The 23229-nt window shown below is 45.5% G+C and overlaps 1 protein-coding gene across 10 annotated transcripts in view; it reads left to right on the top strand.

Moving 5' to 3' along the window:
- The window catches only part of LOC142311692 (microtubule-associated protein tau-like), a 134823-nt gene that overhangs the window by 48863 nt on the left and 62731 nt on the right, over window positions 1–23229 (top strand). For 8 of the 10 annotated variants that reach the window (XM_075350312.1, XM_075350318.1, XM_075350317.1 and 5 more), the window contains exon 2: window positions 21394–21564. In XM_075350312.1, the coding sequence (XP_075206427.1) occupies window positions 21411–21564 (154 nt within the window). In that variant the 5' untranslated portion in view covers window positions 21394–21410. Of the gene's footprint in view, window positions 1–1356; window positions 1478–11160; window positions 11245–21393; window positions 21565–23229 lie in introns of those variants that run through there. The other 2 variants (XM_075350314.1, XM_075350313.1) reach the window with 2 other exon arrangements.

Here is a 23229-nt window from a genome sequence, read left to right as displayed (position 1 = left end):
GTGGTAAGTACGTGTGTGCACTTTTCTACACGGACGACATGTCCGTTTTTGGCCGGCAGCACGCAGGCACGGACCCGCTTTAGTCTATGGGTCCGTGCCTGCACGGACCGCACACGGAGTATGTCCGTGTTCAGCACGTATCGTCCGTGTCCGTTTTTAATCACAAAATCAGAAACACTTGTTTCCAATCTATCAGGTCAATTGAAAGCAAACAACAACACCAGGATCTCATGATGAATGATTAACAACGTTAATTGGGTAAGAATACGGATCTTAAAAAATGGACGACACATGGACTGCACACTTACGTATTTTATGTCAATACGGACATTCCACACGCACACACGGCTCGCATACGCCATCACACGGATGCTATACGTACCGGAGAAATGTCCTTAAAAAACCGAACACGGACCCAAAAAACGGACCGTAAGAAACGTACGTTTTGTTTGCGGAAGTGTGTTTTAGGCCTTAATCATGGACCGTACCCAAATTACACACTTATGCCTTCCGTGCGCTGTCCGTCCATTTTTGCGGACTCATAGACTTGTATCATTTTGATTGATGACGCAGATAAAAAATGGAGATCTCTGCAATATTGTTCACCAGACACAGTCCACCAAAAAACATGGAAATGTGAATAGCACTGTAGTTTGTAATGAGTACTTGTTCAATGTTGATAGAACATGGATAGAACACATGTGAAAATGCGGATACAACATTTATATGGAAAACACAGATGGAACATGTATGTGAAAATACGGATAGAGCACATATGTGAAATGTAAACAAAACACATACGCGAAAAATACGGATAGAACATGTAGTTGGGAAAACACAGATGGAACATGTACGTAAGAATACAGATATAACACGTATGTGAAAATATAAGTAGAATGCATTCCTGAAAAATATGGATAGAACACGTAAGTAAAAAACATGGTTAGGACACATACGAGAAAATATAGATAGAGTACGTATGTAAAAATGGACGTCTGAATGAGGCTTTTGAGACATTTTTAGTATTGCCTCCTCCTCTGTAGGGGGCAGACTGGATCAGTCAGAGATGGCAACACAAGCCATTGAGTGACATGTATAACACTGGACGGGGGGGCAGAGCACATCTTCCATGAATTTTGGGTGACCTCAGCTCGTCACCGTCCCTCGCTGTCACTGCTGCGCCCCGGGTCTTGCCTGGCACTCGGCAGCACGTGTGATTGGCAGGCCATGTATTGCTCCTGAGGAAGTGACAGTTTGGTAGGCTTGTCTGTAAGGCTCGTCGTCTCCCCCCTCCATGCTGATGGTTATTTATAGATGCGACACAGGAAGGATTGATGAAACTCAAGCTGCCGTTCCGCCGGCTCATGTAACTCCACGTATGACACACAGAAAACACGGGGATCCCAGCATGTGGGAAGATATTTAGTATATACATACCCATAGCAGAGACGAGTGTAGGGAGACTGGCAGCTGACAGGTAAGGGGCATCCTGCGCTGTTTGCAGCTTTCTATATGAAGCTTGAAAAGTGCACACTCACTAGACAGCATGGTGCCAGATGCATGCGGCATTCCCACCTCCTATATATACATTAACCTCATAGGCCCCCTTCACTCATATTGTGCCTCCTTATGGCACTTTTCACTTCTGCCTTATTTTGGTTGTAGATCATTCGCACTGACGCTTCTTTTCTTCACGTCTGCATGTGTACAGATTTTTGGCTTCAAAATACCCTTCTAAATGTTATCAGAATGTATGCAAAATAGAGGGCACCACTTTAAGGCCGGGGTCCCAAGAGCGTATAAATCGGACAAGTGCAATGCAAGAAAATTGCCGACTAATGTTAGTCATTGAGGCCGAGCAGATGTGCGATTTTTTTTCTCACCTGTATTTGGGATGAGAAAAAACTCGTAGCATGCTGAGAGTGGATGTGTAAATCGGGCGAGACTCGCGAATGCCAGTCTATGGGTGTAAGAAAAAAAGGGGCAACAAGCGGTCCATCCATATGCCGTCCGTGTTTTATGGATACTTTACCATTCAGTAGCATAGAACACTGTAAATGATTGCAGAATAATAGTTGCTGAGAAAAAAACCCGTCAGTGCCAAGTGCTTTGCAAAGGGTGAGTCGTGCATCTTCCCGTCACCTTTGTCGCAACGATATCCACAGTGGCTGCAGATATCACGGCGTCATCCCCGCTGTGGGAGTTCCGCAGTGGAAATTGTATGTACGGTAGGAACTGGATTTTAAATGGTTATTGCCAAGATAGTAAGTTATCCCCCATCAGTAAGAGGGGATAACTTATTGATTGATGGGGATTTGACTACTCAGACCCACGGTTATGCCAAAAGCGGGGCTTTGGAAACCAGGACCCAGCTCTGCAGTGCCCTGTTTTGAATGGTACAGAAATGTGCATGCTCAACCTCCACTCCATTCATCGTCTATAGGACTGTTGGAGAAAGCCAGGTACAGCGCTCTGCTGTTTTACTTCAATCCCACAGACAATGAAGATCGAGCATGCTCACCTCCCCACCATTCAGTTTACATGTTCTCGAGCCTAAAGGCCGCTTTACACGCAGTGACATCGCTAAAGCGATGTCGTTGGGGATCACGGAATTCGTGACGCACCTCCGGCCTCATTAGCGCCGTCGTTGCATGTGACAACTACGAGCAATCGCAAAAGTCCGCAAAATCGCGCAAAATCGTTAATCGTTGACACAGTGCACCATTCCCAAATATCGTTGCTGTTGCAGGACGCAGGTTGTTTGTCATTCCTGCAGCAGCACACATCGCTATGTGTGACACCGCAGGAACGAGGAACCTCACCTTACCTGCGGCCGCCTGCAATGAGGAAGGAAGGAGGTGGACGAGATGTTCGTCCCGCTCATCTCCGCCCCTCCGCTTCGATTGGGCGGCCGCTTAGTGACATCGCTGTGACGCCGAACGAACCACCCCCTTAGAAAGGAGGTGGTTCGCAGGTCACAGCGACGTCGCTAGGCAGGTAAGAAGTGTGACGGGTCCTAGCGATGTTGTGCGCCACGGGCAGCGATTCGCCCGTGACACACAACCGACGGGGGCGGGTACGCACGCGAGATCGCAGCGTGTAAAGCAGCCTTTAGTTTTATGACTGCTAGGGGTTTCAGTACTCAGATCCACAATGATCGTTAAGTTATCCCCTATCCTATGGATAATGGATAACTTACTTTCTTGTGCATAACACTTTAACCTGTGACTGACATAGTGGACTATTATGAACTAATTACAGATTATTTTCTTCTGCCATGTGGGGCTACTGGGCACTAAAGATGTATGTTTAGAAAGATGTTTTCAAACAAAAAAGGATAGTGGGAATCCTGAGCCACAGACAGATGAGGGCCCCTTTGCAAGAACAGTATATGGGTCCTTTGCAGTCCAATAGCTTATCATAATGTACAATTCTACCTGCTTTAGAGGTGCACCCTTACCTGTGTGGCTGCCAAATGTGTGCCTCCGGTGGGAATGGCTTAGAAAGATGAAGCCTAGTGATAGGTTCCCTTTAAACGATTTTTTTTCTGCTTCCGCCACCACTAGGGCGAGTTTATCTTATTATTGAGTTCAGTGTGAGTTCAGTGTTTTCAACAGCTCCCCCTAGTGGTGACTGCTGGCAGCTAATGTCTATGCAGCTCTGCATCAGTAATAAGTCACTTTGTTGTGTTGTGCAATACAAGGTAATATTATGGTACCGTGTTAGTATTTCAATTGATTTTTCTGGCTATGTACCAAGAATGACAAAAGTATTTTAGGAGTGATACCTTTATAGGCTAATCAGAAAAATTATATTAGCAAGCTTTCAGAGCATCAAGGCTCCTTCTTTAGGCTGAATTAAACGCATGCGTTTTTACCGCATTTTGGTGCGTTTTTGGTGCTTTTTTTTGCAGGTTGGTCCCTGTGTTTTTTAATTCTTTAACAGCAATAAATAATATAGATAATAGATAGATAATTAATAGATAGATAAATGATAGATAGATAGAAAGATGGATAGATGAATAGATAGATAGATGAATAGATAGATAGATAGATAGATGGATAGATGGATAGATAGATGAATAGATAGATGGATAGATAGATGGATAATGGATAGATAGATGGATAGACAGATAAATAGATAGATAATGGATAGATAGATGGATGGATAGATGGGTAGACAGATAGATAAGGGATAGATAGATGGATAGATAGAGAGATGGATAGAGAGATGGATAGAGAGATGGATAGAGAGATGGATAGAGAGATGGATAGAGAGAGGGATAGACAGATGGATAGACAGATGGATAGACAGATGGATAGACAGATGGATAGACAGATGGATAGATAATGGATAGATAGATGGATAGATAGATAATGGATAGATAGAAAGATAGATGAATAGATAGATTGATATATAGATAGATAATCAATAGATAGAGCCCCTGTGAGGACACACTGCAGTTCTCGCGAGCGGGTAATGTGTTTACATTACCGACCATGAGAAATGACCTGCAGTTACCCCTGCAGCATCGCTCACTGAACGAGGCTGCATTGAGTATGTGTCAGTTGCAGCTGGATGCAAGCATCATGGGACCTGTGTGGATTACGCCTGAGCTGTGTGTTGGGTGGGGGGGTAATAAAGTGGTGAAAGAGGTTTTTTTTTTGTTATTTTATTTGAAATAAAGGATTTTTTTCAGTGTGTGTTTATTCACTTTACTTACGGGTTAATCATGGAGGCTGTCTCGTAGACGCTGCCATGATTAAGCTAGGACTTAGTGGCAGCGATGCGCTGCCATTAACTCGTTGTTACCTCGATTGCCACCGCATCACGGCAATCAGGAAGGGCCGGTAACACGCCAGGACTGTCGCATAATGGATGCGAGATTCTTTATGCAGCTGCGGGCTGATATTCTCGGCTGCGGGAGGGAGGGGGGCATTAACCCTGGCCCTCACCCTCCCAAGCCTGAGAATACCAGGCCCCTGCTGTGTGTATACCTTGGCTAGACAGTAAAAATACGGCGGAGCCCGCTGTTTTTTTTTATTATTTTTTTATTTTTAATATGTACATTTGATTTCTATGTGCATTCTATATGTCTGTGTGAGTGTGATATGTGTGTGTGTTTACTCTCTGCTCAGCTTCCTCTTCCTGTCATAATGACATCACTTCCTTGCAAAACGCAGGGCCGTGATGAACATTATGTCCCGAAAAACGTGAAATACCGTGGGAATAACACAGGAAAACGCAATGAAACGCACATAACTTGCTGCCTGCGTTATTCCCTGCAAGATTTCATGATTACATTACAGTCAATGGAGTGAATAACGCAGTTAGCTGCAGAAAAGAAGTGACATGCACATTCTTTTTCTCAAGAAAATCTACTGAAAGAATTTTCTTGAAAAAGAAAACGCAGTGTGGACACAGCTAATTTTTTTTCCATAGGTTTTGCTGGGGACTGTCTGCAGAAAGCTTACAAGAATTTCTCAAGAAATTTCTGCAGCAAAAACGCACAAAAAACGCGAGTAAAAACGCAGTGTGCGCACAGGGCCTAAGGCTATGTGCGCACTAGACCGTTTTTCCCGCGGATTTACCCGCGGATTTGCCCCGGAAATTTCTTGAGAAATGTCTGCAATCTTTGTGCAGACATTTCTCATGAAATTCAATGAGAAAAAAAAATAGCTGTGCGCACTGTGCGGATTTTTCTCAAGAAAATTTCTTGAGAAAATTTTCTCGAGAAACTTTCTTGAGAAAATGTGCATGTCCATTAATTTCCGCAGGTACCTGCGGTATTCCGGGGGTATTCCGCAGGTAGCAATGATGTGCGGTATACCACCGGAATAGCCGCGATTTACCTGCGGTAATGCCCATCGCTGCCTGCGGTTTTGCAGGAAGCGATGTCATTATGCCAGGAAGAGGAGCAGAGTAAACACACGTCACACTCCCTGGACGCCGCACAGAAGCACTTCCGTGCGACCTCCAGGTGCCCGTGCAGTGTGTGTCCTGCTCCGGCCTCGCGGCTGCCAGCACTGCAGGGTGTCAGTGTTTGCCCGCAGTGTCAGCAGCCTGTCACGCGGCAGCGCAGGCAGACACTGACATCCTGCAGTGCTGGGAGCCGCGGGGATGACGATCGCTGCTGTCAGGAGGTGAGATCATTACCTGCTGTGACGATCTCCTGCCTCCTGACGTCACCGCGGTCACTGCTGTCTATGCCCGTCTCGCGAGCGGCCCGAGACTGTCACTAGCGGTGACGTCACGGGCTCTCGCGATAAGTCAGTGACAGCGCTGACGTCAGCAGTACAGGAGATGATCACAGAAGGTAATGATCTCATCTATGCTCCTGATGGCAGCGCTCGTCATCCCCTGCAGTGACCTGAGCTGACCTATTGATGTTAGCTCAGGTCACTGCATTGCTCTCCCAGCCAATGGGGAACATTCTGTTTTTCATTGACTGGGACAGCGACTATGGTATGGATCGCCGTGCTCCCCCCCCCCCTTATTGGATTACGCCGGACGTGGAATTGATTGTGCTCTTTTCAATAAATTGGTTAAAGAGGGAATGTTTTGGGGAGTGTTTTTTCAAATAAAACTTTTTTTGTTGTCTATTTTTTAATTATTACTGACTGGGTTGGTGATGTCGGGTATCTGATAGACGCCTGACCTCACCAACCCCAGGGCTTGATGCCAGGTGACATTACACATCTGGCATCAACCCCATATATTACCCCGTTTGCCAACGCACCAGGGCGCGGGATGAGCTGGGGCAAAGCGCCAGGATTGGCGCATCTAATGGATGCGCCACTTCTGGGGCGGCTGCGGCCTGCTATTTTTAGGCTGGGGAGTGTCCAATAACAGTGGACCTCCCTAGTCTGAGAATATCAGACCCCAGCTGTCCGCTTTACCTTGGCTGGTGATCCAATATGGGGGGACCCCACGTTTTTTGTTTTAAATTATTTATATAATTTAAAATAACAGCGTGGGGTGCCCACTGTTTTGGATTATCAGCCAAGGTGAAGCTGCCAGCGGTGGTCTGCAGGCTGCAGCCGTCTGCTTTACCCTAGCTGGCTACAAAAAATGGGGGGACCTCACGTCATTTTTTTTTAATTATTTATTTATTTTATGGCTAAATACAAGGCTAAGCACCCTTTAGGCTACTTTCACACATCCGGCTTGAGCTCTGCGGCTCAATCCGGCTGTGCAAGCTATGCAACGGATGCGGTGAAAACACCGCATCCTTTGCATAAGTTTTTCCTGTGCGGCCAGTCCGGTTTTTGCCGCTTGCGGCATGCTACTGAGCATGCGCAGTGGCAAAAAACGCATGCGGCGGCCGGATGCGGTTATTGCCGCATCCGGCCGCCATAGGCATGCATTGAAAAATGCGCCGCATCGGCCGAATGCAGCGCGATGCGGTTTTTTTTGCCGCACGAAAAAACGTGCCAGGCAACGTTCCATCCGGCCGCCGTATCGGCTACATCTGCCGCATGCGGCAAAAACCGGACGGAACGCAAGCCAATGCGGCACAATGCGGCACTAATTAAAGTCTATGCAGGAAAATCGCAACCGGCAGCAAAAAAAACCGGTTGCGATTTTCATGCAAAGTGCCGGATTGTGCCGCATAGCAAAAACCGGAGGTGTGAAAGTAGCCTAAGTGCCACATGAAAGTCACTAAAGGGTGCCAGCTTAGAAAATGCAGGGAGGTGGAACATTATATAGGTTTTTCTCATCTATCTATCTATCTATCTATCTATCTATCCCTCTATCTATCTATCCATCTATCCCTCTATCTATCTATTCATCTATCTATCTATCTATCTATCTATCTATCTATCTATCCCTCTATCTATCTATTCATCTATCTATCTATCCCTCTATCTATCTATCTATTCATCTATCTATCTATCCCTCTATCTATCTATCTATTCATCTATCTATCTATCCCTCTATCTATCTATCTATTCATCTATCCATCTTTCCCTCTATCCATTATCTGTCTATCGATTATCTTTATTATTTATTGCAGGGACAAACCTGCGGTAAATCCGCGGCAAATCCGCGGCAAATCCGTGGCAAATCCGCGGCAAAAACGCATGCGGATTTGGTGCGGATTTTTTCCGCAGGTCCGGAAATCTTTCACTGGCAGAAGTTTCTCAAGAAATTTTCTTGAGAAACTTCACATTTCTAGTGCGCACATAGCCTAAGGTGGTTTGTACAATTTTTTTCTGTAAATAATACTAACATTTTTTTTTTTAATTTTTTTAAATTATATCATGGACCAAGTTTGCACAAGAAATTATGTCTTTTCTCTTTACTAGCCAACTTTGAAAAATGGCAAGAAAAGAGGCTGTAATTTCCAAAATGTTGTCAAATTTATTAAAAATAAAGCATAAAAATGCCATAAATTTGAGGGCAAACCTATGCCCATTGAAAGGGAACATGGCAATTGATACATACATGCTTGCCCGTAGTTTCGGCTGTAATACTGAAATGCTGCAGTGCGAGAGAGAAACAAACTGTAAAAGGGACCGAACCGCACAGGACAATAGTCAGCCAGGCGGGTTGTCCCACACACTCCCCTTGAGTGACGGGTCTCTCCCTGCGAGAATGTATAGAGAGATGACTGTCACTCCAGGGAAGCAGGCGGGGAGAAGCCACCGGGGATCAAGCCATACAGGAGACAAGTCGGAAAGGCGGGTTGTCCCACACACTCCCCTTGAGTGACAGGTCTCTCCCTGCGAGAATGTATAGAGAGATGACTGTCACTCCAGGGAAGCAGGCGGGGAGAAGCCACCGGGGATCAAGCCGTACAGGAGACAAGTCGGAAAGGCGGGTTTTCTCCATACACTCCCCTTGAGTGACAGGTCTCTCCCTGCGAGAATGTATAGAGAGATGACTGTCACTCCAGGGAAGCAGGCGGGGAGAAGCCGCCGGGGATCAAGCCGTACAGGAGACAAGTCGGAAAGGCGGGTTTTCTCCATACACTCCCCTTGAGTGACTGGTCTCTCCCTGCGAGAATGTATAGGGAGATGACTGTCACTCCAGGGAAGCAGGCGGGGAGAAGCCACCGGGGATCAAGCCGTACAGGAGACAAGTCGGAAAGGCGGGTTTTCTCCATACACTCCCCTTGAGTGACAGGTCTCTCCCTGCGAGAATGTATAGAGAGATGACTGTCACTCCAGGGAAGCAGGCGGGGAGAAGCCGCCGGGGATCAAGCCGTACAGGAGACAAGTCGGAAAGGCGGGTTTTCTCCATACACTCCCCTTGAGTGACTGGTCTCTCCCTGCGAGAATGTATAGGGAGATGACTGTCACTCCAGGGAAGCAGGCGGGGAGAAGCCACCGGGGATCGAGCCGTACAGGAGACTAGTCAGCCAGCTGGCTCTTAAAGTATATTTTTCTCTGAAATGCCGCTAAGTCAAATATACCTGGTTGACATCATACAGCTGGTTCTGGCAGCATGTATCAGCTGTCATGTTCCCTTTAATACCGAGCTAGGTTTGATTTTCTGATTTTAAAGTATGCCCAACTCAGTAAGAAGCAGTAGGGTACAGGAATAAACAAAAGTAAGGCTCGGGTGGAGTCTTGCTTACCTTTTTTTGGGTTGTGCAGTAGTCACCACAACCTTTTGATATGGTTTGATTACTTATGGTGCAGCCGCGATAGGGATTCAATAATGAAATCTACAACTACATTTCCCATGATGCTTCTTACTTTGCCAAGGGAGAGGAGTCACATCATTTTGCGTTTGCTGTGATCTGAGGATAGTAGTGATAGTTAGAATTGCTGTCCCTGATACTCTGTACATAAGGGACTTACATTGGAAAAAGGGTAGAGTGGGATGAAGACCTGCCAGAAGTGATCTTCTAGGTGATGATGTCATCCCAGACTGACTTCCTGTTTACACTGGAGAGCATGGATTGGACTGGTAGTCAGACCGGAGATGTCACAGCGGCTCATAATAAAACAATATTAAGCGTATGGATGTAATTAATCTGGGATAAAATCAATTAGAGAGGAAAAATATCACTGGTGAGACACATTGTATGTGTAAAAACAAGATTTCCAACATGCTACTTTAATTGGATTTGACACCTTCCAGTGAAGTTCTAGCCCGCTTCCAATCCTAGACTGTTGTGCTCCCAGCTAACTGGCAGCATCGTCTGTGTTTGGGCCGGAGCTGCGTGTTAAGGAAACCTGTTATGTGCTTAGCATTAGATGAAATCCTGTTACTGAGACAACAGCTAAACAACTCTGCCAAATGAGGCAAAGAATGGATCACATCTCATCCATCAGCTATGGCCAGTGGGTCATGCTGTGCAGAGATCACAGATGAATAGTCTTAGAGGGGTGGTAATATGGTATTTTCTATCTCTCCATGATATGAAAAATGAAAGTAATTAGAATCGAATCTGGGTATGAATTAAGAGGCTCCGAACCATTTTTTTGTATATATTTAGTAAAATAAATCCATTTGAAAGCAACTATGCAATTTAAAAGAAAATCAAATACAATCTTGTTTTTTCCGCTCCCATACAGACCTATGTTTCCATGGTTACAGACTACAAACAAAGTCTGTGTAGTCTGATCCTCCAGTCATACTCCTTTTCATCAACTTCTGCCTGTTGATAGGTTGAGAAAAGGTAGGGGACAGGAGGACTAGGGTGTTACTGCAGAGTCAGACTACACAGAGCTTGTTTGTAGTCTGTAACCATGGAGACACATAGATCTGCAGGAATTGTAGACACAGGACATTGGTAATGATCTTCAATTTCTTCTTTGAACTTTTACCATGATGAAGCATTGGCTGTTATAAGGTCCCAGTACAATCTATATCTTTATTTTTATATCATTCAGAAACAGGGCCTCGATGCAATCCCCCCACCCCCCCTCTTCTCGCCACAATAATGTAAACACAGACAAGTGTTAACTTCATAGATGACACTTCCAATTCCTCAACCGCAGCTACTGACCGAATGAAATACCCGGGAGCTGCGCTCTCCGAGTTTTTACATATTGCCCCTATTCTGCCAGCGTCTCTAGATAAACTGCTGACTCTCAAGTGTTTCAGGGAAGGGGGAGTCTGCAGCCTCAAGATAAAGCATTCGCCATGTCATGAGGATTCCCTGCTGGACGAGATAAACGCCAGAGTCCTCCCATTGCGTTTATCTGTCTCTTCTAGTGCCCGGACACTCAGGCAGATATTGCCCATTGACACACAAGTGCCTAATTCCACTGGGGCCCTATATATAAGGTAGGTCTGCGGTTTCGCTTTCAGGCTACTTTTGCGATGCACTGGAGGGGGGCTGGAGTGGCTAATAATCTAGGTCAGGGCTTGTTGGTACCAAAGACAATTGTTTCCATTTGCCCTTATAGATGGCAAATATAGAGGACATGGCATAATTGCCATGTGAAGGGACTATTGATGTGCTGGTGATGTACAAGATAGCATGTGTTGCAATGACGAATGGAGGCTACAAATATATATTAGGTCCTGTGCCCATTGTAAAATCTTCACTGGGACTTTTATTTGTGGTCTTTGACATTTGCTTTGCATGGAAATAACTAGTGATAAAATTAAACTTGAGCTAATTATTGCTTAGGGAGGTACTGCGAAATGTATGCCGCTCTAAGGGGTACTTTGCACACTACGACATCGCAGGTGCGATGTCGGTGGGGTCATGTCGAAAGTGACGCACTTCCTGCGTCGCTATCGACATCGTAGTGTGTAAATCCTAGATGATACGATTAACGAGCGCAAAAGCGTCGTAATCGTATCATTGGTGTAGCGTCAGCGAATTCCAAAATTACGCTGACGTGATGGTCCGATGTTATTCCTCGCTCCTGCGGCAGCACACATCGCTGTGTGTGAAGTCGCAGGAGCGAGGAACATCTCCTACCTGCGTCACCGCGGCTCCCGTCGGCTATGCGGAAGGAAGGAGGTGGGCGGGATGTTTACATCCCGCTCATCTCCACCCCTCCGCTCCTATTGGCCGTCTGCCGTGTGACGTCGCAGTGACACCGCACGACCCGCCCCCTTAATAAGGAGGCGGGTCACCGGTCAGAGCGACGTTGCAGGGCAGGTGAGTGCATGTGAAGCTGCCCTAGCGATAATATTCGCTACGGCAGCTATCACAATGATATCGCAGCTGCGACGGGGGCGGGGACTATCGCGCTCGGCATCACAGCATCGGCTTGCTATGTTGTAGTGTGCAAAGTACCCCTAAGGGTGGACTCTGCACCTATAGAAATCACTTTTAAGGCATGGCATGGCTATATCATAATAATACAGGTGTAGGAAGCTGAGATCTGCGGAGTTGTATGGCGCCCAGAAAAGTAAGTCGCTTTATTTTTATTTTGAATGGTGCAGCAATAAACAAAAACCAATTGTGACACTTCAAAGCAACAGATATGGTGGTCAGAATGAGAAAATAAAGCGGTGACCCCAATTCTAAAATAAATGGATATCTGGGGCTCCAACTCTCCATCCCTCTGCTAATCATCTGTTTATAGGGGTCACGGTGCCTGGGCGAGAATTGCAGCCACTTCGTTATTTGCACTAGTCCATTGTGCAGCGAAACATTGAAGTGCGTAGCGCAGTGGTCCATGCCTGGGGGTGACTGAGCTGCAATACCAGACACGGCCACTATGAAGAGTATGGAGTTGTGCAGCATGCTGCAGTGTAAAGAATGGGGACTATGAAAACGCTGCCAAAAAAAGCCCTCTGGGCACACCTAACATAAGTATTGGGGAAATAAGCCTCAGTCAGACATGTTTTTTGCATACAAGAGTGTGTTGTGTCCAATTTTTATCCATTTTTGGTCCCAGTGCCTGCTTTTATCATTATTGCAGCATCTGTTTTTCTTGTATGCAAAAAAAAAGAAAGAAAAACATTTTCCAAGCTTCTCATCAACAATAAACCATAAAAAAACAATATTCAGATGGCATCTAAGTGCTCTTTTCTTCACAAGCCCCTTCACTTGCATGGGCAAATTTGGATCAAAAGTAGGCACGTTTCTGTCTTTAAATGTACAGTCGGTCTGCCCCCAAAAAATTAACATGTGAACCTGCCCATAAAGGATAATCAGTGCATGTTTTATCTATGGAAATCATGGATAGAACACGTATGTGAAACATAGGTTTCTGAATGAGGCCTCAGCATGTGTTCACACTACGTCTTTTCCGGCATTCAGAAACATCCGTTCTTCAAGCAGATAACACTTCAGGATTCATTTTTTTCCCCTTAAGTATCTTTTGTTCACATTCACTTGGTCGTTTCCTAAGCGTATTTGTTTCCATTACCTTTTGCATGCTGATGCTTTCCAAACATTTTTTTAACTTCATCAAGTAATAGAAAAAAACCTAATTTTCATTTGCGGTGGAAAAGCTTACAAAAAAAAAGAGGCCAAAGTAAAAGGCTCAGGCATCTTACGGGCGTCTTTTTACCCTTCCAGTTGACTTTTATAGTCAGTATTGAGCGTCTTCATAGTGAAAAATGCCAGATGAACGGACTTGTCACTTTTTATTTCTTGTCGTTTTTGAAAGAGTGAAGTATATAAAGGACTCAAAACATGAGCAGGTCATTTTTCCATTTAAAAACAATTGAACAATTCTTTTTGAACTTTGTTTTCTACATTTTTATGCCTGAAAAAAACACTAAAAAACAAGCAGTGTGAACATACCATTGGCATATGGCCGTCATGAAGGTGGACTACTTGCCCACTGTGTTGGGCCTTCCTCAGCGGGAGGTCTAATCTCTGGGGCAGATCTCATATTGGGGTACATGCACATTATGCCTTCTTCAGGTGTCTTCTGCCTGGAACCTGTCTAGAAAAAAAAGAATTAAAAAATGCCAAACAGGATGAACACATTCACTGCAGTGTCAAAGCGACTCTTTTTTTAACTTTTTTAACCGCTTCAGGCTTCGAAAGACTTGAAGCGGTTAAAAGAAGTGCTGGGTCCATTCTCCAAGCGGCTTCTGCTTCAAAGCCAACTCTGTTTTATATCTTTAAGGGGATGGCTGTGATGAGACATTTCCTAAAACTGCGGCCATACCAGAATTTGGCACTGTTGACTTTGGTTTTTGATTTTGTGGTATAAGAGACTCGCAGCGGTAATCACTCCACCACATCTGTCAGACTAATTGATAATGGACGGTATACTTTATCTGACTTAGTATAATTGGTCGGCCACATACTCTGAAATGCAGAGTGATATCTACAGGGCTGGGTATTTCCCAGGAGCCTGAGATTTGCTGCAGGATCCTTAGGGCTAAGCCACACGGCGAGAAAAAACGGTGCGAGTGGAGTGCGATAAAACATCGCATTCCCCTCGGACCAATTCTAGCCTGTGTGTCAGCACACATGGGCGATTATTTTCTCAGCCCTAATCGGACCGAGAAAACAATCACAGCATGCTGCGATTGTAAGCTGAGTCTCTTTCTCTCGCACCCATTCAAGTGAATGGGGCGAGAGAAAAATCGCACTGCACTCGCAGTACACCGGTGTACTGCTAGTGCAGTGCGAGAATGGCAATAGCTGACTACGCAGGAGAGAGGGAGAGAAATCCCTCCCCTCCTGAGTGCCGGCCCGCCCCCCGCAGCTGAGGTCTGCTCGCACGAACGGACCTCAGTTGCAAGGACACAGGCATGACACTCGGCTCTGCTGTACTGCCAGCACGAGCCGAGTCTCATGCAAGTGGATCGCAGTAGTGCCCGTGTGGCCCCAGCCTTACGCACATTCCCGACGCGGTGTATTTTCGCTACGTCCAAAACGCTGCGTTTTACAGTAGAAGCAAAATGGATGGGATTAATAGTAATCTCATGTCCACTGTGCTTTTTATTACATTGTGTAAAATTAGCTTCGATGCATTTGTCCAATCTGCAGCATGTCGAGTACGAGTCTTCTGTGTGGATTTTCCCCATAGATTTGTATAGATGTGAAAAATCCTCATGTAAAAGATACGCATGCGTTTTTGGTGTGTTTACGCTTTTGATGGTACTGTATAAAGCAGTTTTTAATTTGCATCAAACTAAAAAAAAACACTGCAAAAGCACGACATGTGAACATAGCCTTAGGGTACGTGCCCTCTATCAGTGTTTGCAGCGTTTTGGAAGCAGCGTGTATTTGCTGCATCCAAAACGTTGCGTTGTACAGTACAAGCACAGTGGATGCCATGCCCACTGTGCATGCACGGCCCGCAGTGAAAACTGCAGGTGTGGCTTGTTTGCTGTGAATTTGAATGCGTCCTCCGTAGGGAGAACACAAGCGAGAGACTGATTGTGGGCACAGGCAGCTGCGGAGGAGACTCGCGGCCCCGCAGGTGAGGACCCGCCGCATCCAGGACGCAACAAAAGGGCATGTACCCTTACTCATTGGGTTGTTTTCTGTTAATTTCTATAGACGTGCTTACTGCTGGTTCTCTAGACAGGTTTGTTGCTGTAGTGCCCTAATTGAGTATTATCGGGTATAGTACTTTTTGTATAACTTCCTATGAGGCTGTAACACTTGGGTCTGGAAAGCAGCGGCCAGTCCTTGCATTGCGGTCCTAGATCAGACCGATGTGCACGGATATCTGATAGGTTGGGAAAAAATCCACAGGTCCGTGAAATGAACCCTTCTGTAGCAATTAAACTGTGAATATTCTCCATTAGGTAATTTTGATTTGTTGCACATTAGATAATGCAGGCTACTTCCCACTTCCATCACTTGCAGTACCACTTACAGCCACTGTCAGTAACTGATATTTTCTATAGAATACAGTGCAATAGCGCCCCCGTTCCACTCAGTTCATTCAGTCAACCTTCTTTAGAAATAAATCAGTTGTAGAATCCAAAACACTAACAGGAATAGTAAAGGCATATCAAAGGATATTATATATTTGACATCTTGTGAAAAATAAGGTAATTTGTTTGAAGCAGGAAAATGGGCAAACTTAAAGGGGTTGTCCACCTTTAGCAACAATTCTTTTACATAGATTGAGGCTAAAAATTTTGGACTAAGGAGTTAACTGAGAATCTGTCAGTCAGTCGCCTATCATGATCTGAAGGAGAGTGTGTAACTCTTCTATCAGTCTTTTCCTGAGCTTCTCTCAGTTGATTAATTTTCATTTGGTGTGAGATCATGAAATATCCTGTATAAGCCAAATGGTGCAACATTTTTAATGATACCCAATAGCAAAAAATATTTTTACCCTGAAATACATGCATTGAAGTAAAAAAAAAAAAAATTGTCTCCAACCGTTTTAAGGAATTCAGTGATGTTGACAATTAGGTCAGACTGGCATTACCAAAATGGCGGGACTTGTGGAGTGGTCCTGGTACGCGGTGCTTAGTATCCACCAAAAGTGATGCCAGGGAGGACGAACCATCAGCTGTTGACAGTTATAGTTTTACAGAGTGAGAAATCTACAAGTCCCCACTTTGGGGTGTGACGCCCTGGAAAAACCAGGTAGTCACACAATAGGCCCCCGCATAACACCTTCCCTCACCTAGGTCACATACAGCCGACCTGAAACCCTAGTCAACCCCCCTTAGGGCAAGACAGGCGCACTAGTGGGCGGGACCAGGCGGTTAGAGAACGCCCACCTAGGGGGTCTAGACAGCCCGGGGCGGGAAAACAAACAGTGAAGTCTGTAGTTCAAGTTGAGAGGAGTGTGGGCTGGAGCTAGGTGTAGCTCCAGTGGAGGAGAAGTTCAAGTTGAACGGTGCCAGGGTCGGAGCCCTGGTACCTTGGCTAGGTGGCAGACGGTGGTCTCCGTCAGTAGGAGACGGGAAGACGGCTCGGCAGATCTGAGGAGGACCGGGGCAGGGTTGGAGCCCGCCGGTACCGACACCGGAGACCCGACCGGAAACCGTGCACAGAGGGGGTACTTGGACCCTGAAGCCAGGACCGGAGACCCGACCGGAAACCGTGCACAGAGGGGGTACTCGGACCCTGAAGCTTGGACCGGAACCAACGGCCTAGCTAATCAACCGATTGAGGGCAGGATTATAGGTCCTGTCCCAAAAGCAGACAACCAGCCACAGAGAGGGATAGGGCAACCCCAGGGCCCATAGATCCCAGGGGTCAGCGTCAGCGGGCACGGCTCCTCAGGCACACAGAAAGCCGGGAGCAGACTCCCGTGTTCCATACCGGGAAGTCTAAAAACACAACCACAACTAGTACAGAGGAGAAGACGGCGACCATCAGCCCGGGTGGGGGATCAGAGTACAACCGGCCGCGGCGGCTTGCCACCAGCACCTTGGTTTACCGAAGGACTCGTGTGATTCTTTTACTTGTGAGTAACCAAACATCCCCTGGTCCATCCGGGCGCGCAAGCCCCTGCCATCGCCATCCCCAGCTCAGCACCACTGGGCCCCGGGGCAACCATCCCTACCCACGGAGGGGTTAAAATCCGGCTGCCATTACATCTCCCCCGGGTATCCCACAACAGCAGCGGTGGTGTCCCACTTCACCACACGCAGTGGGTGGCGTCACGAACTAAATACGGCCAAGGCCGTACAACTACGTCCCCCCTTTTCATTCGGCGTGTCCGTGTGACCCCCGGGTCTGGAGGATCCCTTGAGCCACGCAGCGGGTCCGGATCCGAGCAGCGCCGGCTGCTGGCACGGGGGCGGCACAGGGGATCTTCAATTTCGGCTAAACGTCTCTTTACCCCTTCACTCCTGTATGAGAAAGGGACGTTCTGCAGTAAAGTGAAACACCTCACTCCCGATTCCGAAACACTTGTTCACCTTATCTGGGTCATAAACTAATGAGTGATTCCCCTTAAGCGTTTCTACCACTTCAAAGATAAGCAGTAGCAGATTCAGCATTGTGTATCTGCCCCCGCTGGTGATGAGAGACTTAATATGTCTCGTTGTCGTGTGCAGGTTTTCTGATACCCTGACTGTGGAACACGGTAACAAAAGTAATCCAGTCTTAAAATGGCTGATGTGTTTCCTTCTACTGAGGTGATTCCTGTGTTCAGTCAGTGTTTTTTGAGGAGTCTTTTGGAGTGGGTCTGCTCCGAAAGAAGTCTGAAAAAGACCTAGAAATACACCCTTCCTATTCATTTTCATTGAAAAATAACTTTGCCTCTCCATGCGTTCAGGCTTTTCATCTTTTTTTTATTAGCTTTTGGTTTCTAAAGACGCCAAGCTTTTAAAAAGAAGTAACCTGTCAGTTCTTCAGCTGTTTTCCTGCTATGAAGCTGCTTCGTACATTAAAGTATGTCAATCTGAAGACTACAAAACCGCCTGGACATCTTTTGAGTGTTTTCTAAGCTTTTTGAGGCATTTCCACCTCAGAAAACGCTAGCATTGTATTAGTTGCTTTATAAATGTAGAGAAAAACACCCACAAAAAAAAGCCTACAAAATGTTTCAGAAAACGTTAATAAAACACTTCCAGACTAGAAAAGGCCACAAAGACGTAAGCTTTCCAGGAGTGGATTCTACTTGAAAAACTCATCTCTTTTGACCACCTCATAAAAAATGTCGTCTGGACATAAATGAACGCGTCTCTGTGAGGTGTTGCCACCTCAGGCTTCACACCAGGCCTCGCGCTCCATCCATGTCCTGCCCATCGGAGTGAAAAATCACTCATGTTCGGCATCACAAACAGATAACAATACAGGTTTTTATCTGTCTCTCTGAGAAAATGCCATTCATGAAAATAGATGTCCAATTACTGGGAGCAGCAGACATAATATTTACAGCCCCATGTAACCCATAAATGCTGAGAGCACATGACTCATGGATTTCATTCTCTGGGGTCTATAAATACTTCACAGATTACTGGGAGGCTCGTCAGTCGGCTCGGAGATACTCACTACCTCCCATTATACAACTCTCCACTGTAATTTTTTGGCAGGTCGTAATCGGAAGGGTTAACAAAGCCAGGAGTTTGCAGTATAAATGCTGCATTATTATTAGCCCGTAATTACTTCTTTGGCCAATTTTTCACCCAAGTCAGTAATTAATGTCAGCTACTGCAGAACTTTTTCTTTTTACTGCATCTGAAGGGAACAATGGCCTGACTACAGACCTGGGATGTTTGTGGGCTAGAAAAGAGGTCGTGTGTAGTGATGAGCGAGCCCTATCATGCTCGGATGCTCAGTACTCGTAGCATTTTTCCAGGAAATCTTCCAGAAAATGCTCCAGCTACCCATTGACTTCCATTATACCTGGGTATTCGAGTTGCACCTTACCATCAACTACTCATTACAAGTACTAAACACCCAAGCATGGTAGTGTCCGCTCATCACTAGTTGTGTGTATACTACATTCAGTGTGTCAGGTGCGACATACTTAAAGAGGTTGTCCACTACTTTTACATTGATGGCCTATCCTTAGGATAGGCTATCAATGTCTGCTCAGCCGGGGTCGGACACCCAGCATCCCCACCGATCAGCTGTTCTCAGTGCCAGCGGCGGCAGTAGGCGGCCAGAAATGTTCAGTTACAGAGCTGTCCCGGCTTTTTATAGCAGCTGCAGCCGCGGACTGCATTTTCACCTCATATTGATTTAAATGGGAGGCGGATGTGCAGTACCCGACCACAGCCTCTATCAATTGAAGGGGCGGCTCTGGACCTGAGTAGCTGCCTGTCGCCGACACCGAGAACAGCTGATCGGCGAGGATGCCGGGGTGTCAGACCCTGGCTGATCAGACATTGATGACCTATCCTAAGCATAGACCATCAATATAAAAGTAGTGGACAACCTCCTTACTACAAATGAGACCGGAAAGAAAAAATGTATCTACTCATGTTGGCCTCACTTTAGCTGTACCTGACGTAGGAGCTGTTGGGTGGCTAAGAGGTTGAAAGGTTGACTATTTTTTTTAACCCAGAACTGTACTAGAAGACCGCTGGAGTTGGGTGTCCCAGATATTTGGCACTTTTTTGGGTTGTTCTCGCACTTTCTTAGTCTGTGGATGGGCAAAAGAAATCGGATCTCATATGGATTATCTGCATTGCATCTGATTATTTGGATACAGTACAATTCTTAAAGGGAACCTGTTATCTGAAAGATCCTTCCGGAAACCATAGCAGGAGACTAGACTGGTCCGGCTCTGTCCTTTGCCACCTCCTCATGTCTTGTCTTATGTACACATGATGGAGAGACCTGTTAATCACCTGCTGGGGTGGGTCGGCTGGGGGCAGTACCGGCCTAATCTTCTCTCCCGCTATAGTCCCCGGCCGTATCTTTAATGTATATTTTTTCTGAGGAGGCTTTCAGAGAACTATATACGCAGCTGCACTTGTCTAGCCATGTTTTTGGCCCGTAGTTTGGGCAACAAGTCTCAGATGACAGGTTCCCTTTAACATAGGAAACTATATTTTCTCTTGTGCATATTATCTACAGATGTACAGAAACGAATGCCATCAGATAATATAGATGACATATCGTCCTTTTTTTTTCTGGACAAATATTTTTATACACTTATGTGATCTTAGCCTTACAATATCTTAATTTTACTTGATATAAATGCAAACTAAAGGCAGCTTGCTTTATCAGAAACCTTCTGGAGCTGCTATACTTATGTAACAGTTCTAAATTTATTCTCTTTGTTTCCAAAATGTGCAGAAAGCCTTGCAGCTTGTCAGACTTTTGGGTATTCTTGTGCCAGATTATGTGATGGTGGTGCTATGGAGTGGATACATGTCATTCCCGCACCCTTGTGTTCTCATACCTTATTGTATACTGCATATGAAATCCCTAAGGCCAGAAAAATGTAATAAAGATGCTCAGTAATTAAATACATTCTTCTCAGTAAATGGACTGTCATAACAACCTAAGGGGTTGCAGAGGACACGCCGGAGGATACGGGCTTTCCGGCACGATGCCTTTATGTCTCCATGGCAACCTTCATTTTTTGTATTCTCTGTTGTTGAGGTGCAATGAGGGTAATCCAGTGCTTTTTGCAATATTCATGCACATCAGGCTGATGCCAGGTATGGATACTGTAGTTTATCAGCATATTATTCTCTACGGAATAGCTTGCTTTGGGTTTTATCATGGAGTTGCAACTGTGTTGATTGAGGATGATGTAACTAAAGAGCAGAATAACTTGTATATGTATTTGGCTGCTGTGTCCTCATTAATAACCCTGATGTCAGTGCTAGGTGGTACCGGGAATGCATCCGCTCTCTGCACTTTCTCCTTCATTGTGCTCCTTCTGGTCCTTGGCAGCCGCACGGTAATTGACGTTTCCCTAAGGGGTTTGCAGTCCGACTTGTAAAAGCACATTAGTGTCTTTGAGATTTTCCTGATGCCATCGTCTTTCTAACAGTGAAATATTGGAGCTAGGTTTTAAGCTCAGCAGATTATTGCCATCTATCCACCTTCATTGGTAGTGCACCACGTCATTGGCGGCTGTCTGTTACTTGTTTTATTGAAATGTACTCTCTTGTGTTACCTAGGTTCATCATAATCCAGGATGACTGATCACTATCAGGACTATGATGCAGTGGGGGACCACGCCGGTGATGGCTCCGCTCACGAGACCAACTCTGGAGGCGCCGGTGGAAACGATGGCGGTCACGCACAGGAGGGCGTCATCAGGCTGCCAACTGCATCACAACATGGAGATGGTGAGTGGAGAGATTACACCACGTACAGATCAGATCTGTGGGAACATCCTCATGATAAATAAGCACTAAGAGAAAATCGCCTTTAGATATTCCTTTAATATCATGTGATATTCTTGATCAAGGCCAACAGGGGGTATATATATAAAATGCCAGTGGGTGTAGCATATAGGCATCCTTAGAAAATCATCATTGCTTGCACATGGGTTTACTGTAATGCTGCTCTGTGTTTTCAACCTAATTCATAATCCCTCAAAGCCTAAAAATATCTCCTTCTATCCTGATTTGCCTGACACCCCTTGCTATTCTCATAGCAGCACTGCCTTATGATACCCTGACACCCCTTTTATTAAACCACATCTCAATGGCTCCTCTTGGTGCATTGAAGAGGTTTTAGACACCATTATGGCCGGGAAAGAGTATATCTGTAGTTCTCCAGGTAAGGAGTGTATCTGTGGTGGTGACTTGGATCCAGTGTGTGGTTAGGTATGTGTGTCTAAATTGTAGAGAACATTGTACATGGTCTGGAATTTACATTCTCTAATAACATACCTAGTTATAAGCACACCAGCTTCTGGCAGTGCTCCTCAGGCATTTTAGCCAATTCCTCATGAGCATTGGCCTCCAGTTGACTAATATTCTTGGGTTGTCAAGAGAGTGGAGCAAAAAGATAAGAGAGGAAAAAATCGCTTTGCACAAAAAAGGAACGACATATAACAAGGTAACAAAAGAGTAGAATGTCCATAAAAGTGTAGTTGGTAGCAGAGTTCACATGCTCAAAGTTTAAAGGGATAATCACTAACTAGACTTGGCAGAAGAGCACGCTATCGCTGACTGTCACGAGATCCTTGAGAAGGCAGGTGGTCAAAAACCCTTGAGTGGCTGCAAAAGACCTGCAGCAAGATTTGGTGACAGCAGGCACTGATAGCACAGTTATCCTATGTGCACACAGTCTTTTTCAGGTGGATTCTGCCCGGAATCCACCTGAAAAAACTTCTCAAAAGCGACATTGCCGCTTTAAATTTTGGAAACCTTGAAAGTATTTGAAAAAAGTGACATGTTCATTATTTGGCAGGATTGCACCATTGAACAGCCCACTCACTATACTTCAAAGTATAGAGTCAGAGATGCAGACTGCTGAACTGCAGCAAGAGTGACAGCAAAGTAACTGTGAACACAGAGCGTAAAAGGTGTTTCATGAGGTTTTCATGAGGATTTAAAATTTTTGAGGAGGATTTTGGAGAGTTCCTGCTCCAAAAACTTATCAAAAAGACTCAGTGTGGACAACACACCTTAAGACCAAACACTGAAGGTCTCCATCCTGAATTCCAAGGAGTAAACCTCTACTGACCAAAGAGTACAAGAAAAGTCCGCTTAAAACCATATACATAAGCCACAGAGGTTTTGGGATTCTGTTCTTTCTAGAGCGATAAAACAAAACAGGAACTTTTTGGAGCTTATAGATCAACAGTATGTCTGGAGGAGAAAAAAATTAAGTGTACGCTGAAAAGAACTCCATGCCTAGAGTGAAGCATGGGGGTGGCTCATTGATGTCTACAATGAAGCATGGCAGTGGCTAACTGATGCGCTGGGGCTATGGAAACCTGCAGGGAGTGGTGGTCAAGATGGATTCGTAGTAGAAAAAAATTACACTTTCTATGCGGAAGT

Source organism: Anomaloglossus baeobatrachus, chromosome 5 (genome assembly GCF_048569485.1).
Source record: "Anomaloglossus baeobatrachus isolate aAnoBae1 chromosome 5, aAnoBae1.hap1, whole genome shotgun sequence".
NCBI lineage: Eukaryota > Metazoa > Chordata > Amphibia > Anura > Aromobatidae > Anomaloglossus > Anomaloglossus baeobatrachus.
This window is presented reverse-complemented; position numbering and strand designations above follow the sequence as displayed.